General features: G+C 41.6%; 1 protein-coding gene across 5 annotated transcripts in view; it reads right to left on the reverse strand.

Annotated features, from left to right (window-relative positions):
* LOC131394552 (zinc finger protein 709-like) overlaps nucleotides 1-15,894 on the reverse strand; it is a 442,972-nt gene that overhangs the window by 29,840 nt on the left and 397,238 nt on the right. For 2 of the 5 annotated variants that reach the window (XM_058525942.1, XM_058525940.1), the window contains exons 1-2: nucleotides 4,549-4,648; nucleotides 3,836-3,938 (exon numbers count right to left, since the gene is read on the reverse strand). The exons of 1 other annotated variant lie outside the window; for it this stretch is intronic. In XM_058525942.1, the coding sequence (XP_058381925.1) occupies nucleotides 3,836-3,889 (54 nt within the window). In that variant the 5' untranslated portion in view covers nucleotides 3,890-3,938; nucleotides 4,549-4,648. Of the gene's footprint in view, nucleotides 1-3,835; nucleotides 4,377-4,548; nucleotides 4,649-15,894 lie in introns of those variants that run through there. 2 more of the 5 variants (XM_058525944.1, XM_058525941.1) reach the window with 2 other exon arrangements.

Consider the following 15,894-nt stretch of genomic DNA (forward strand, 5'->3'; position numbering starts at 1 on the left):
TCACTAACTAGGGTTTCTTATACAGTTTTCAATCCTTCAAGGCCCTGGGTAATTTACATTGGGCCATATTAACCACTTGATTTGTAGGATAAGGTCCCTGGGGTCCCAAGTTGTCAAGCCAATTTGTAAGTGGTAGAGACTTCATTTAATTTTAATTCTGATCATTGGATCAGAGCTTCCTAGCTCACTATGGGATATTTTAGGACAAGCGGTGTTAGGATCATGGAGAATTTAGGCAAGACCACAATTCTGATGGCAAAGATGAAACATTTTTCCTATTTGTCATCTATATTATATTCATTAACACCCCTAATATCATCAGGGGCACCTTCCTAAAATTTAGTGGGATCCAGGTATAACTCTAATTTGACACCCAGTGTTGATTAACTCCATGAAGGTTTGTGAATTAGTGCATTACATCAGATAGCAAAATTAATTCAGAACCTATGTTGTACAGTCTCAAAAGCCAAGCAGTGTACCCCTAACTGTTTTGTTATGTAAACTCCTCAGTACATTTTGGATTTCCAATTGGGTCAAATTGAGGACCTTTGTTTCAATATTTTATCTATTGTTTCCTTCCTCCCAATCTTTCCTGTTTTGTTTTCTTCATCATGGGATACACTTCAGGGGAGGGAGTGCCTCTCTACCCTGGTATTTATAAATTTTTTTCCACCCAAGAGCCTCAAAACAGTGCCACCAGGGTTAGGAGATTCTCCTGTGAGAACTAGTTGCTTTATAAGGTTTAAACCCTGGGCTTAAGTCAGGTTTGAACTAATACATTTTGCCACAGGGGTGCCATGTTGTTGTCCCCTATAACTTGAAGATCAGGATCTTTGCAGCAGTAGAGGCAGGGGCAGCAGCAGCAGCAGCAGAGGTACTTAAGGGTCCTGGTGAGCCCTCTGCTGTTAGCAGTGTGGACTCAGCCCACCACCTACTGCCTGCCTTTCCCCCTCTCTTCTCTTTTTTTAAATGATTGCTCTTTTCAGAGCGACCACCCAATGGGTCCCCCCCTCTTGTACAGGGTATGGTCCCTGTCTACCCCCATCCCTGGGGTATGTCAGGCCAACACAGCCTCTGTCAGAGCTTCGCTCTACCACCGGTAAATCCCAGCAAAGACGTTGACCCAGGACTCATTTAAGGAGGCCCCAATCCCACAGTCCTGCTCCCAAATGCCTATAAATTCTTCAAACTGCCAACTCTGGTCAGCTGAGCCTAGAACTGAGGCTTGAGGGGTCAACACTGCAACACGGGGCAGCACAGCTCACAGCACAGGCTCCCCAGCAAGCAGCAGCCCACAGCGCAGGCCGCCACCAGGCAGCAGAGCAGGTGAGCATGTCAGAGCAGGAGAACACAGACCCACGGGTGGGGCTCATGTCTGGACATGCTGCTCAGGGCACAACTGTTATGGTCACTGCAGAGGGGTGGGTCCCTTGCTGAGACTGACCCAGTGTGGCGCGCGCACACACACACACGCAGGGTATGAAAAGGCTTAGGGCTCATATGATAGAGGCCTGAAGGGGAGGACAGGGCTGACCTCGAAAGCAGCTCTGGAAGGGCTCAGAAAGCAAGGAACAGAGCCTGGCCTGGGTGTGCACTGGGCTTGGGGGTGGGGCTGGGGCAAGAGTTCTGCACACAGGCAGGGGCTTGTGTGGTGGAATCTCCTGCCTGCTCCAGAGGAGAGAACACCCAGGCTTTCTCATCAGCTTGTCCAGGTGGGGGCACAAGGGGAATAGGGTGGGGTGAGGCTGAAGCTGTGAGCGTCATCCAAATTGTGGAGTCTGACTGCTCACTACAAGGACAAAGTGGGTAAGAAAAATATGTATTCTCAATTGATTGATTTATATAACCACAAACAGGAGCCTCAAGAAATGATCAAAACTGTATTTGGGGGTGGCTGGAGTAACAGTGCTGGAGGATATGTTTGCAGTGAGTCTTCTTAAATTAGACTCTGCTATCTTACAGATTTATTTCAAATAAACAGAGAAATTTATGTATACTATATTTTACTATTTAACAATCTTTTATTAATTTTAACTTTTGTACATAGGAAACCATTCTAAGATTTAATTCCTTTAAACACTATCAGTTACAAAAGTGTTAACCATTCAAAATGACAATTTTCAAATCTCTAACTACAAGGACATGGGGCATCCCAGTATGTCCTTCCCCTATATCTCATACTGGGGTATCTTCAGGAATAAGCATCATATTATAATGCAATAGCGGTTAGAGTTTAGCCCCTTAAATGCAATGGATTTTCAAAGAATAACATAAGCTTTCAGCAGTTTCCCTCACATTAATTAAAATAGGAATTTTACTGCTTTAGCCTTTTAAATCTCTATGTTCTCTAGGGACATGCACATACAAAAACTGATCAAAAAATGAAATATGTACCTGAGAACTTCAATACATTCATCTCACATCTTGAGGTTCTCTTGCCTAAATGGAACAAAACTACTACTTGTTTCCAGAATTTTCTTGCTTTCCTCACATCCTATGTCTCTAACAACTTACAGTTTCAGGGCCCAAGTGCTAAGGGAAACTAGAGCCAAAGGGCTGCACTATTCAATCAACTAAGGAATCCAAAGGAAAGAAACACAAATATTGGAATCAGCACAGATGAGCACCCTGCTTCCCACAGGACAGAAGGAAAGCCACATTCAGAAGGTTCCATTTTCCTGACTCTCCTGGTTGAGACAGAACCCCTGGAGTGGGTCAGTCCCTGGTGGAGGAGGGAGGGCAGGGCACCTGAGCAGCCACAGGAGTGAACTCTGGGAGCTCCACACTCCCCAGGGAATAATGCAAATGCTCCCTCTCTCAGGCTTCCCTTCTCACAATGAGGAAAACTCAGCTGGATTCAGTTTAAGGTTCTGACCCAAATGAACTCCCAAATTAATGGACCCTAATCCAGGACACAGAACTCCTGACTTTCACAGACTTTCTCAATATAAACAAATTACACTGAGTGCACCTACACCGTGGATGCAAAACTCTGACTTATGTCTAGAAACAGGCCCAAGGAAACCACAGTTACAACCTCAGAAAGGGCATCACTCTCCCCCTCATGTGCACATGCACCCCCAGCTTTCCAGGGCTCTGCAGCTCCTCTCAGTATAGAGGCTCCTTCCATGGGGGTTGTGAGCAGGCAGCACACCTGCAGGGGGCGCTCCCCAGGAAGAACAACTGGGCCTTCAAGTCCTTCCCTGTGAAGGCCCAAGGGGGCCTAAGATTCACTGTCCTCAGGACTCTGCCCTCACTGGAGATTTTTTGGACCACCATTGATATTTCAAGTGACGCAAATCCAGTCTTTGAACAATCCAGCTAAAACACTCAAATCAACTGATGCCAAATTGTATGGCACTTTACTGGCTCAACAAGAAACCTCACAAGAACGTACTGCATTCTGAACAAAAGATGTTAATTCAGTATTATTTCCATGACAAATTTTTAAACTATTAATCATACTTGAACACTTTAGGTCTGCAAGTCTAAGCCCTGGAAATCCATTTGAACTCACCCAAAATAAAAGAGCAGATATCAGAATGTTTCTATCATGTTCAGGGGAGGAAAAAAGAAAAACAATTTTTAAATCATGCAATGTAAAACTGGAATATTTTATTCTTTCTGAAATTCACCTCTTTCTTCCCTCTTTGGAGATATTTTATATTGTCTTTCAAGCTATGTTGATTAAACAAATTTTTATTAATTGAAAAACTGAGACTAAGTTTAATTGAATGGATCTTTTCAAGGTGACAAACCCAGGAAGGGGCAGTGCTGACAAGGACGTGTCACCCAGAAAAGTTTGCCAAGAGGAACCTTTACCCAAAATACTTACAATTGAATGTCTGTGCCCAGGACACATCCTGGGAGGAGAGGCACAGGATTTCATACAACTAGTTCCAGGTGGTTATTTGCTACTTTTCTCTCAAGTAAAACATCTACAAACAAGGAATAAACTGTTTTAAAAGAGCCATCAATTGACTACGGAAAAGTGATAAACAACTAAAATAGTGGGTGTGTTTGTAGTTGGTGATGCTGTGAATCCGAGTCGGGAAGTTGGCGTTTGGGAATGTGAGGAGCGATTTGGAAGTTTAGGGGATTTATTGCCAGTCCTAGGGAGAGCTGCAGGGACAGGGTCGTGGATTTGAGACTGTGCTCCCCAAACATTTAGAAAACTCAGGAGAACACGAGTCCCCTCTGCGGAGAAAGGAGGGACTGGGGACCCCACAGCCCACAGCTCCTCCCACGCAGGAGCCCCGGAGACCGAGTCACGACTGTCCCCGATGACCCTCCCCGCGGTCACCGCACCATGTGGGGACACGCGGGGCTGCGGGCGCAGAGCTGCCCAGAGAGGCTCCGGGGCCGAAGTCGCCGCGCGCAGTGAGCACAGGACGCCCGGGGTCCCGGCTGCCGGCCCCGCCCCCACGCTGCGGCCGGAGGGGACTGAGGTCCGAGCGGCGGCCCCGCGGACTCGGAGGTGACCGCTCCCGCCACGGCCGGTTCCGACTACCACTCCTCCCCGTCTCCTCACCCGGGCCAAACTCTCACCATCGCTAAGATTCCTGGGTCCCCCGCGTCCTTCCTACGATTCGCCACAGGTCACAGCGTGACGGAGTCGGCGGCAGAGCAGCGTCAGGCCTTTAACGGCAGCGGCCCGTGACCGGAAGGACTGTGGCGCGAGAGCAGGAAGTCGGGACGGGGGCGGAGCGTCGCCCCACCCACCTGTCCCGGAGCCGACCCTGATTGGACAGTTCGAAAGGCTCCGCCCCTTCGCTCAGTGACAGCGGGATGGAGATTGTGTCTGAGCTGACCAGGAGCTGGACCTTGTCCTCTCTGGGGACTTTCCCATTGAAATACGATGCTGCGAGGCCACTTGAAGAACTGTGACCTTTCTTTACAAACACAGACACTTAAAAGTCACCTCACCATATGTAATAATTAATCTGGCTCCACTTTGATCTCGAACTGTTGGCAGCATTGTCTTCCACCCAGTGCTTCCCCACCCACACTCATATCAGACTTTAAAAACTCCTATGGCCTCCTGAGCACTTAGCTCTGGTGGGAAGTTGGAACCCGCAGCCCTAGCTGGGCCCAAGGACTCTTCGCAATCTAACCACAAGGTATGAGATGTGTTCGTTCAATTCTCAGATGCACGTTTTACCCTGGAGGGAAATTTATTTTATTTACTGGGAATGAGTCTCCCTGAGCTAACATCTGTTGCCAATCTTCCCTTTTTTTTTTTTTTTTCACTGGGAAAGACGTGCCCTGAGCTAACATTTGTTGCCAATCTTCTCTTTTTTTTTTTTTTATTACTGGGAAAGATGAGCCCTGAGCTAACATCTGTTGCCAATCTTCCACCTTTTTTTCTCCCCAAAGCCTAGGGCATAGTTGCATATTCTAGTTGTAAGTCCTTCTAGTTCTATGTGAGCCACCACTACAGGCAACTGACAGAGGAGTGGTGTGGCTCCACACCGGGGAGCTGAATCCGGGCCGCAGAAGTGGTCAGAACGCCAAACTTGAAACACTAGGCCATGGGGGCTGGCTCAGGAAATTTACTTTAGATCATTCTTTGAATGTATCCTGAGAGAACATTGAAATGTAAAAGGTTATAATATTCCTAAAGTAAATCAATTCCTATTTGGACTGATATAACAAAAAACAAGAAAAGGTTATGTGAATGTAGGATGTACCTGGTAAGTGTTCATATGCTTAAGAGATTGGATTGCAAAACTCATTTGCATTGCAAAACTCAGTGCATTTATCCACTTGTTAGAACAATTTTTTTTAAAGATACAATACACACACTATACAATGGAGCCCTTTAATGTCTACCATTCACTGGTTTTCAGTATATTTACAGATGGGTGCTATTTTCTCCACAGTCAATTTGAGAACATTTCTATCACCTAAAAAGAAATGCCTGTACCCTTAACCTACCACTGCCCTGTCTTCCCACCTAGCTCCTCCAAGCACCAGCCCGTCTACCACTAATCTATTTTCTGCCTCTATAAATTTCTGTATTTGTTGACTTCCATATGAATGAAATTATATAGTATGCGGTCTTTGTGTTTGACTTATTCAAGTAGAAATTTTTTCAGGGAATTCCATGTTGTAGCATGTATCAATACTTCATTTTTTTTTAAATTGAGATATAATTGACAAGCAACATTATATTTGTTTCAGGTGTACCACCATAAGTCTAGTTAACATCCGTCACTACACAGTTACAAATTTTTTTCTTGTGTTGAGAACTTTTAAGATCTACTCTCTTAGCACATTTTAAATATACAATTAGGATTGTTAACTATAGTCACCATGCTGTACATTACATCCCCATGACTTATTTATTTATAACACAAGTGTGTACCTGTGGGCCATCTTCTATATTTATTCCATACAAGTTACATCTTATCCATATTTAAGTGTATAGTTAACGAGTGTGAAGTACAGTGACATTCTGGAACCAATCTCCAGAACTCTTTATCGTGCAAAACTGCAACTCTATCCGTATTAAACAACAACACCCCATTGCCCTTAACCTGCAGCCGCTGACAACTACCATTCTGCTGTCTCTATGAATTTGACTACTCTAGGTATCTCATATCAGTGGAATCATATAGTTTTTGTCCTTTTTTGACTGGCTTGTTTGACTTAGCATAATGTCCTCAAGGTTCCCCCATGTTGTAGCATGTGTCAGAATTTCATTTCTTTTTAAAGCTGAATAATATTCTGTTCTATGTGTGTACCATATTTTGTTGATCCATTCATCTGTTAACGAACACTTGGGTTGCTTCCACTTTTAGGCTACTGTGAATAATGCTCCTATGAACAAAGGTCTACAAATATCTGTTTGAGTCTGTTTTGAATTCTTTTGGGTATACACTCAGAAATGGAATTGCTGGATCATATGGTAACACTCTCTGTAATTCTTGAACAACTGCCATACTCTTTTACACAATGGTGGCATGATTTTACATTCCCACCAGAAGTGCACAGGGGTTCCCAAGGGTGTCTTCACTTTCTATTTTTTTTTGGGGGGGTGGAGGAAGATCAGCCCTGAGCTAACATCCATGCCAATCCTCCTTTTTTTGCTGAGGAAGACTGGTCCTGAGCTAACATCTGTGCCCATCTTCCTCCACTTTATGTTGGATGCCGCCACAGCATGGCCTGACAAGCAGTGCATCGGTGCGTGCCCAGGATCTGAACCCGGGCTGCCAGCAGCAGAGCATGTGCACTTAACCACCACGCCACGGGGCTGGCCCCTTCACTTTCTTGATGGTGTCCTTTGAAGCACAAAAATGATTAATTTTGATGAAGTTCAAATTATCTATTTTTTTAGTGTTTTTACTTTTGATATCATATCTCACAATTGACAAATCCAAGGTCATATTCCCCCTATGTTTTTTCTAAGAGTATTATTGGTTTACCTCAGGTTTAGGTCTTTGATCCATTTTGGTAAATTATTGTGTGTGGTGTAATGTAAGGGTCCAATTTCATTCTTCTGCATGTTGCTATCCAGTTGTCCCAGCACAAACTTTGGAAAAGAATATTCTTTCCTCATTCTTGGTACCTTTTTTGAAAATCGGTTGACCACGGATGAATGGGTTTATATCTGGAATCTCAATCAAATCCATCGATCTGTGTGTCTGTCCTTGTGTCATTACCGTGTTACCTGGATTACCATGCTGAATAGTCAGATTTTAAATCAGGAAATGTTAGTCTTATTTCTTTGTCTTACTTTTTCAAGATTGGTTTAGTGATTCTGGTTTACCCTCAATTCCATATAATTTATCAAAAGGTTGCCAATTTCTATAAAGAAGTCAGCTGAGATTCTGATAGGGATTATGTTGACATTCTAAGTCATTCTAGGAAGTATTATCATCTCAACAGTGTTATATCTAAGGACCCATGAATGTGGGGTATTTACCCTTTTATTGATTGATTGATTGATTTTTAGGGTTCATTCTTTTTTTTTCTTGCCCCTATTGGTTAGGGAGTAATAAAGAACAAGGGAAAAGATGGCACCAATCCAAGGTCTTTGTTAATTTTTTAAAGATTTGCAATGTCTAAGTATCCAAATCCTCTCTCAACCTCACCCCACTACTTTTAATTTCCAAAAATGCAAATCAAATTTTTGACAATAAAAAAATGTTCAATGCTTATTATTACTAGAATTTAGTTTCAGGGAAAATGTAGCTAGAAGAGAGTGTTTCTCCACATGCCCTCAGAATGCCTGCAGCTCTGTAACTGACATCCCTCTGCATGTATGTGCATTCAGTAATGACCATCCAAGAGCAATGGTGCACAGTTTGTAAACTTAAAATATATAAAAGTATATAATCATTTTTCTGTCACTATGTGATTAACATAAATATCCATTTTTTGGTAAAACTGCCTTTTTTTCCATTTTACCTTTCGTCCTCTTTCACTCATTTCTGCCACCCCCCACCGTCTCCCTCTGGCAACCACCAGTCTGTTCTGTGTATCCATGAGCTGGTATTTTTGTTTGTTTGTTTGTTTGTTTGTCTTAGATTCCACATATAAGAGAAATCACACAATATTTATCTTTTTCTGACATATTTCACTTAGTGTAATGCCATGGAGATCCATCCACGTTGTCACAAATGGGAAGATTTCATTCTTTTTTACGTCTGAATAATTTCCCTTGTACAGTATATCACAATTGCTTTATCGATTTATTTATTGAAGGACACTTAGGTTGTTTCCATATCTTAGCCACTGTAAATAAGGGTGCAGTGAACGTGGTGGTGCATATACCTTTTTGAGTTAGTGTTTAGCATTTTCCACAGTGGCTGCACCAGTTTACATTCCCACTGACAGTACACAGGGTTCTCTTTTCTTCACATCTTTGCCAACATTTGTTATTTCACACTTATAGATCTTTATTAATTTTTAACGATGTTTTGCAGTTTTCAGAGTATTTTTTACTTCTTTTATTAAATTTATTCCCATTTTATTCTTCTCGATGCTATTAAAACTAGATTTCCTTTGTTAATTTCATTATCAGATTGTTTATTTCAGTGTATCAAATATAATTTATTTTTATATACTTATCTTTTATCATTGTCTTGACATGAGTACAGCCATGTTTGGCTGCTCCATTGACCTACAGCCACCAGCACAAAAAGAAATATAAAAGCTGCTTTCTGCGTGGTGGGAACTGGTTCTTCTCCCATGGAGATAGTTGCAATATGTAAAAATTTCAAGGCCTTTCGGGCGCCGCAGCCTGGGACAGACTGGCCATCTGTGCCGGGCTGGGACGATAAGCAAGGTAAACAATGCCCGTACACAACTACTGGGCTGGGACAATAGCCAGGGGGTGGGGCTCAGTGCACGTCCGCCACTGATAACCATTTGTGCATGGGAACACTGAATGCTTGCTCTGTAAACTCTGTAACTGCTTATATAAACTGCTGGAGACTGAGACCCGGTGAGAGTTCCACCTGTGGAAGGGACGCCTTGCCCAGGATGTGTGATCCTTGCCCAGCCGTGTTGATTGACAGGACTCTCCTGGCAGTGGGGCGTGAATGTTGTGAGTAATTGATTTATTGTGAAGTAATTGATCTGATGTGTTCTCTTTTCGGTCAACCTGGTGTTTCTCTTTCCGGTTGATTTGTGTCATTTCCCTTCAGTCGATCTGGTGTTTCCCTATCCAATAGATCTGATGTTTTTCCCTCTTATTATATGACCTATTCGAATCTGCTGCCATCTGAGTTGATGTGGATGTTTTCCCTTTCCAGGCAAGCTGGTGTTTTTTCCCTCTTATTATTTGACCTATTCGGATCTGTTTGCGGACTATCGCCTTTACTATCCTCTATATAATAAAATATACATTCAGTCCATTTGTTTGGAGTGGAAAGTTTTTTTTACATCTCCAATCGAATCCCCGAACCTCTCATAACAATCATACAAATTTACTGCACTTGATTAGCAGTTCTAGTAAATTTTTTTAGTGGATTCCTTAGAGTTTTCTATTTACAAGATAGGTCATATGCAAGAGAAGATAGTTTTACATCTTTCTACCCAGTCTGGATGCTTTGTATTTCCTTTTCTTGCAAAACTGTTCTGGCGGAAATCTCCAGTACGTTGTCAAATAGAAGTGGCAAGAGCGGACATTCTTGTTTTGTTCCTCATTTTCAGGAGAAAATATCCAGCCTTTCACCATTAGATACGATATTAGCTGTGGGTGTCCCATACTTGCTCATTATCAGGTTCGGGAAATTTCCTGCAAATCCTGGCTTGCTGAGTGTTTCTGTCATGAAATGATGTTGGATTTTGTCAAATACGTCAAATACTTCCTCTGAGTCTATTGAGATGATCAGGCCATTTTTGCTCTTTACTCTATCAACATGATGTGCTACATTAATAGATTTTGAGAGGTTAACCCAACCCTGCATCCCTGGAGTAACTCCCACCTGGTCATGGTGTGTAAATCTTTTAGGTTGTTGCTAAATTAGGTTTTCGTATTAGTTGAGGGTTTTTTTGGGTCCATATTTGCAAAGGAAAGAGGTCTGCAGGTTTCTTGTGTGATAGTTTTGTCTGATTTTGGTATTAGGATAATATTGGCTTTACAAATGAGTTTGAAGTGTTGTGTTGATTATGTGTTGGGGGAGATTTTGTGAAGAATCACTATTAAACCTTCATTGGATGTTTTGGAGAATTCTGTTGTGAAACCCACTGGGCCTGGGCTTTGCTTTATAGGTAAATATTGGTTACTAACTCAACCACTTCACTTATAATTTTATTCAGATTTTCCGTTTCCTCTTGAGTCACTTTTGGTAGTTTGTGTATTTCTAGGAATGTGTCCATTTCATCTAAGTTATCTAATTTCTTTGCGTGCAATTGTTCATTGAATTTCTTTATAATCTTTTTTATTTCTATAATCTCAGTGGTAATATACCCTCTTTCTTTTTGATTTTAGGAATTTGAGTTGGTTCTGTTTTTCTTTAGGTCAATCTAGCTAAATTGTCTGTTAGCTCTCTATTGTTAATCTTGTTGATCTTTTTATAAAACCCACTTTTGGTTTCATTGATTTTCTTTGTGGATTCAATTCTCTATTTTCTTAATTTCTGCTCTAATATTTATTATTTCTTTTTCTCCTTACTTTTGGTTTGGTTTCTCATCCTTTCGAATATGTTAGGTAAAAGGTTAAGTTATGGATTTGAGATCTTACTTATTTGTTAGTTTTGACATTTATCAGTATAATTTTTATCTATACAGTGTTTTTGATATAGCCCATAAACTTTGGTATATTGTGTCTTGGTTTTCATTCATTAAAAATGTTTTCTAATTTCCTTATTGATTTTGTTGACTCATAGGTTATTTAGGAGTGTCTTGTTTAATTTCCTCATATTTGCCTGTTTCCCCCAATTCTCCCAAGATATTGATTTCTCTTTTCATTCCATTGTGGTCAGAGATCTTACTTGGTATTTTAAATTTTAAATTTCCTAGAATTTTAAATTTGTGAGGTGTTTTTTATGATGAGGATTTGATCTACCCTAGAGAAATGTCCATGTGTGGTGGAGAAGAATATGTATTCTGTCATGTAAAAATGTGTAAGAAGTTGCACACCAGATGCCACAAGCCTTGTTCATATGCCCCAGTAATGAGTCCACATTTGGAAAACAGATATAATTGACATCCCAAGCTCTTTAGGTTCATAATATTCTAAGCTCACTCTCCATAGTTTTGGAACAAACAAAAATGCAAATTAAAGAAGAAGGTGATAAAAAATGCCCCATATATATCAGGGCTGTCATGATAGAACTTATCTCTGCAATTCCTCCATGGATAAGGTGTTAATTCTGGGTTACTATCTTTGTTGGGGAACCCATAAGAAGCAGTCACTTGGCTTTTCCCACCAGAATATGCCTCACTAAAAGTGTCAGGAAAGCAACATGTGTATTTTGCACATTAATAAGTACATCTATTTTCATTATATATCTTGGGTGTGATGAGATAATCTGTTTTCATAACTTTGTTAGGCATTTATAATTTATAATTTTGTAAGGTTTGTGCATGGCCTTTGAATATGTTTATTGGAATATGCATATTTTGTTTTTCATTATTGAGCTATTTGAACTGTTAATGATATTATCTTTTTCTCTGTATTCTTGTTGAAAACGTTTTCCCAGGTGATGATTTTGTATCATTTATTATTATTAATGTTGTATTGACACTTTTTAGTTTATCAAAACTATGTAACTTTTATTTACATTTTTCTTGGGATGTCATGACTGCCTAGGTATACAGAAGGTATACCTAGGTATACTTTCTGATGTTTACTTTCACTATTTTCGTTTTATCTTTTTTAATGTTTAACTCTTTACTCCCTATAGAATTTATTTGGCTATAGTAGAAAGGAGAGTTGTAGACTGCTACAATTCATCATCTATTGTGTTACATCCTTGTGTCTGTTTATAGACCATCAAGGGTTCCCCTGTCTAGTTCACAGTTTCTCAACATTGACTCTACTGACATTTTCAACAAGATAATACTCTTTGTCAAGGGGACTATTTTGTACATCAGAGGATCCCTAGATGTCTGTAGCAGTGCTCCCCACCTCCCACAGTCGTGACAGCCAGAAATGCCTCCAGATGTTGCCAAATGTCCCCTGAGAGGCAAAATTACCCCTATGACAGACAACTGGTCTGTTCTTGTGGTGACAACAGACCATTAAATTATCACTCTTCATTAATTTTTGTAATTGCTGCATCTGGTGAAACTTGTTCTTCTTCATTCTTTATTTGCAACAATTTCCTGAATACTCTTTGGACTTATTTTCAGAGATATACTTCAGAATTACAATATTTTGAGGCAGAAACAAAGATCCTGATGCAAATTTGAGCAGAAATATCTTCAAAATGTGGCTATGTGCAGAGTGTACATCGTTGAAGTTGATTATACTTCCATGGAGGTGATGCCTCTGTCACCTCATCAAGAAACACTCACTTGGGGCCGGCCCGGTGGCGCAAGCGGTTGGGTGCGCGCGCTCCGCTGCGGCGGCCCGGGGATAGCTGGTTCGGATCCCGGGCGCGCACCAACGCACTGCTTGGCGAGCCATGCTGTGGCGGCGTCCCATATAAAGTGGAGGAAGATGGGCACAGATGTTAGCCCAGGGCCGTCTTCCTCAGCAAAAAAAGAGGAGGATTGGAGGATGTTAGCACAGGGCTGATCTCCTCACAAAAAAAAAAAAAAAAAAAAAAAAAAAAAAAAAGAAACACTCACTTGTCTGCACATAGATCTCAACATGGCATTAGCCCTAATCCTCCAAATTTCATATATATTTTGCAGGACATATGATTTTAATTTAATATGTGTTGTTATGTATAATGTATGTATTTACACAATATTCAGAAAAGTCACCCTTTCATCAGTTGTAGTAATTTTCCAGTTATTTTATCTCTAGCTTGTCAAATGAACAATGCTCTCATGTCCAGTAGCAATATTTGCTTCTTCCATCTTATTCATCAGAGTGATCATTGTGTTTCCTGACATGAAGTTGGAGATGAAAGCAATGATAAACACTCAGAGTGAAAAGAAACATTTTTGGCTGTTGTTTGGATTGGCTCCTCCTTTCAATGGGCTGCCTCTCACTCACCACTTCCTCTTCATGCTCTGCTCCCAAACATCTTCTCTGAGTACTAGGCTGGACTGGCAGTCATTGTGCCAGAGAGTGACTATGGGATTTTAGCACCAAAAAGTGACTAATAATACAGTGGCAGCCTCTTCAGATTTCAACCAAGCACGGGGCAATCTATCCCACACTGGGGATTTTAATAAGGTTAGTGGGGAAGAACAAAGTTGCTTCTGATTCTCACAAAGGGTCTGTCCTAGTTAACCATTATTCCTAATTTCATAGTAAGAGGTGAAGTGTGCTCCGTGGCAAAGCTTGGTTTGAGTCAGACAAACTGGTGATGAATCTGAGCACCCTCCTGACTACCTGTGTAAAGTCAGACAAGTCACTTAGCTCCCCTAAGTCTGTTTTCTCTCTTATCAAATAGGATCATTCTAGTGCTTCCATGTTAGAAGTCTGTGAAGATGAAAAGTCATGAACCAATCCACCTATGGCACTGAGTGCAGTGCGTTGCACTTAGTAAGCCTCCCTTATGTGCCTTTATTACTAGTGTTAGCATTCCTGTTACTATTCTCACTGTCATTGTCATCATCATCTTTATAACGACTTAGAAAGCAGAACTTCTCTCACTGGAATCTATGACATTTTACACTGCAGATGACCCAATGTTCCTTGACAGGTAAGGTTGCAGCTGGCCTGTAGGACTACTGAGACCTAATGCTTTGAATAAAGTTCTGTGATGACTGTTTTGATTTCTTCTATGGGTGCTTACTTTCCCATATTTTGAAATCTTCACTAAATAAATGCTGTGATAGTTTTGGGTAATTCATGCCTTCCCCACTAGACAGAACAATTTGGTTGATCCTTCTTCCCACCACTACCTCAAAAACCATGTCCTAGTTCAGTCAGACCATGAAGAAAAAGTAATTTTAAATGTGCCAACATATATCTTGATTTTGTGCCAATTAAAGGTCTCCCATACTTCCCAGCACAAAAAGGATCAACTACTCTCTTATTTTCATTCAGAGCTAAGAGGATGTTGGTTCACAACGTCAAGAGTTCTTGGGGTAATATCTGAAACTGGCTCCCATACATGGAGGGCAAGGGGAGACTGAAGAAAGAGGCAGATCACTCCAGATTGGTAGGTGGTAGTTTTAATACACAAGGGAACTTATATATGAGGCTTGTCTTAGGCAGTGCAAGATGAGTAGATCTCTGCACCCAGCCCCTAGAGTCTTAAAAGTTTATATAGAGGCTTTAATAGGGTTCAGTAATGTCTACAGTCCAGGTGGTCTTGACAACACATTATTCTCTCCAGACTGCATCCTTGAAATGGCTCTTAGTTTGGGAACAGTGGGTGGAATGTAAATTCCAAAGACAGGGGAGGGGGTAAGGAGCCTCTGATTGCTGGAGTCCAGCTGGAAGGTCAACCAGTGGTCACATCCTCACAATGACCTCCTCCAATAGAGCTGCTTCTTGAACCTTGGGTAACTCCCTCCATTAGGGCCATTTTTCAAAGTCATTGGAAAAATATCTCTCACCATACCTACAAATAACTCCCTGTGCTGCTGCTGCTTTTTTTTTCTGTGAGGAAGATCAGCCCTGAGCTAACATCTGATGCCAATCCTCCTCTTTTTGCTGAGGAAGATTGGCCCTGGGCTAACATCCATGTCCATCTTCCTCTACTTTCTATGGGACACTGCCACAGCATGGCTTGACAAGGGGTGCATTGGTCTATGTCCGGGATCTGAATCTGTGGACCCCGGGCTGCTGAAGTGGAGCGCGTGAACTTAACCCTGAACTTAACCACGAACTTAACCACTATGCCACTGGGCCAGCCCCCTCCCCGTGCTTCCTAAGTGGAGCCCTTTGTTTGGCTTAGAAGACCACCTCGTAGGATAGTCTTCAGTTCTTATGGGCTTCCCTCACTGCAGGTGGATGCAGTATACTCTGGCCCTCATGTTTGCCATGATGGAGATCACAGGAACCACATGCTCTTACCAAAGACAACCTTCAGATATCATGTCTATTGTGCTGACCACAGTGATTAAAGGACCTTTGAGAGCACCATGATGTGACCTCAGGACAGAGCCAGACTGTCCCTAATGTTACTTGTGAGAAGCAGAACAATTTATGAATTCATCAGTGCAGGAAGCACATCCCCAGTTTCTGCCCAGATGGGGCCACTACTGGAAATGTACAATTCTCACAGGTGCAAATGAAAGTAGGGTGAGGAAGGGCAGTGAGGAAATGTAGTTTCCTCAGCACCATGTTTCTGAAAGTGTGTGAGAGAGGAG

The sequence above is a fragment of the Diceros bicornis genome, chromosome 30, assembly GCF_020826845.1.
Source record: "Diceros bicornis minor isolate mBicDic1 chromosome 30, mDicBic1.mat.cur, whole genome shotgun sequence".
In the NCBI taxonomy this organism is placed as follows: Eukaryota; Metazoa; Chordata; class Mammalia; order Perissodactyla; family Rhinocerotidae; genus Diceros; species Diceros bicornis.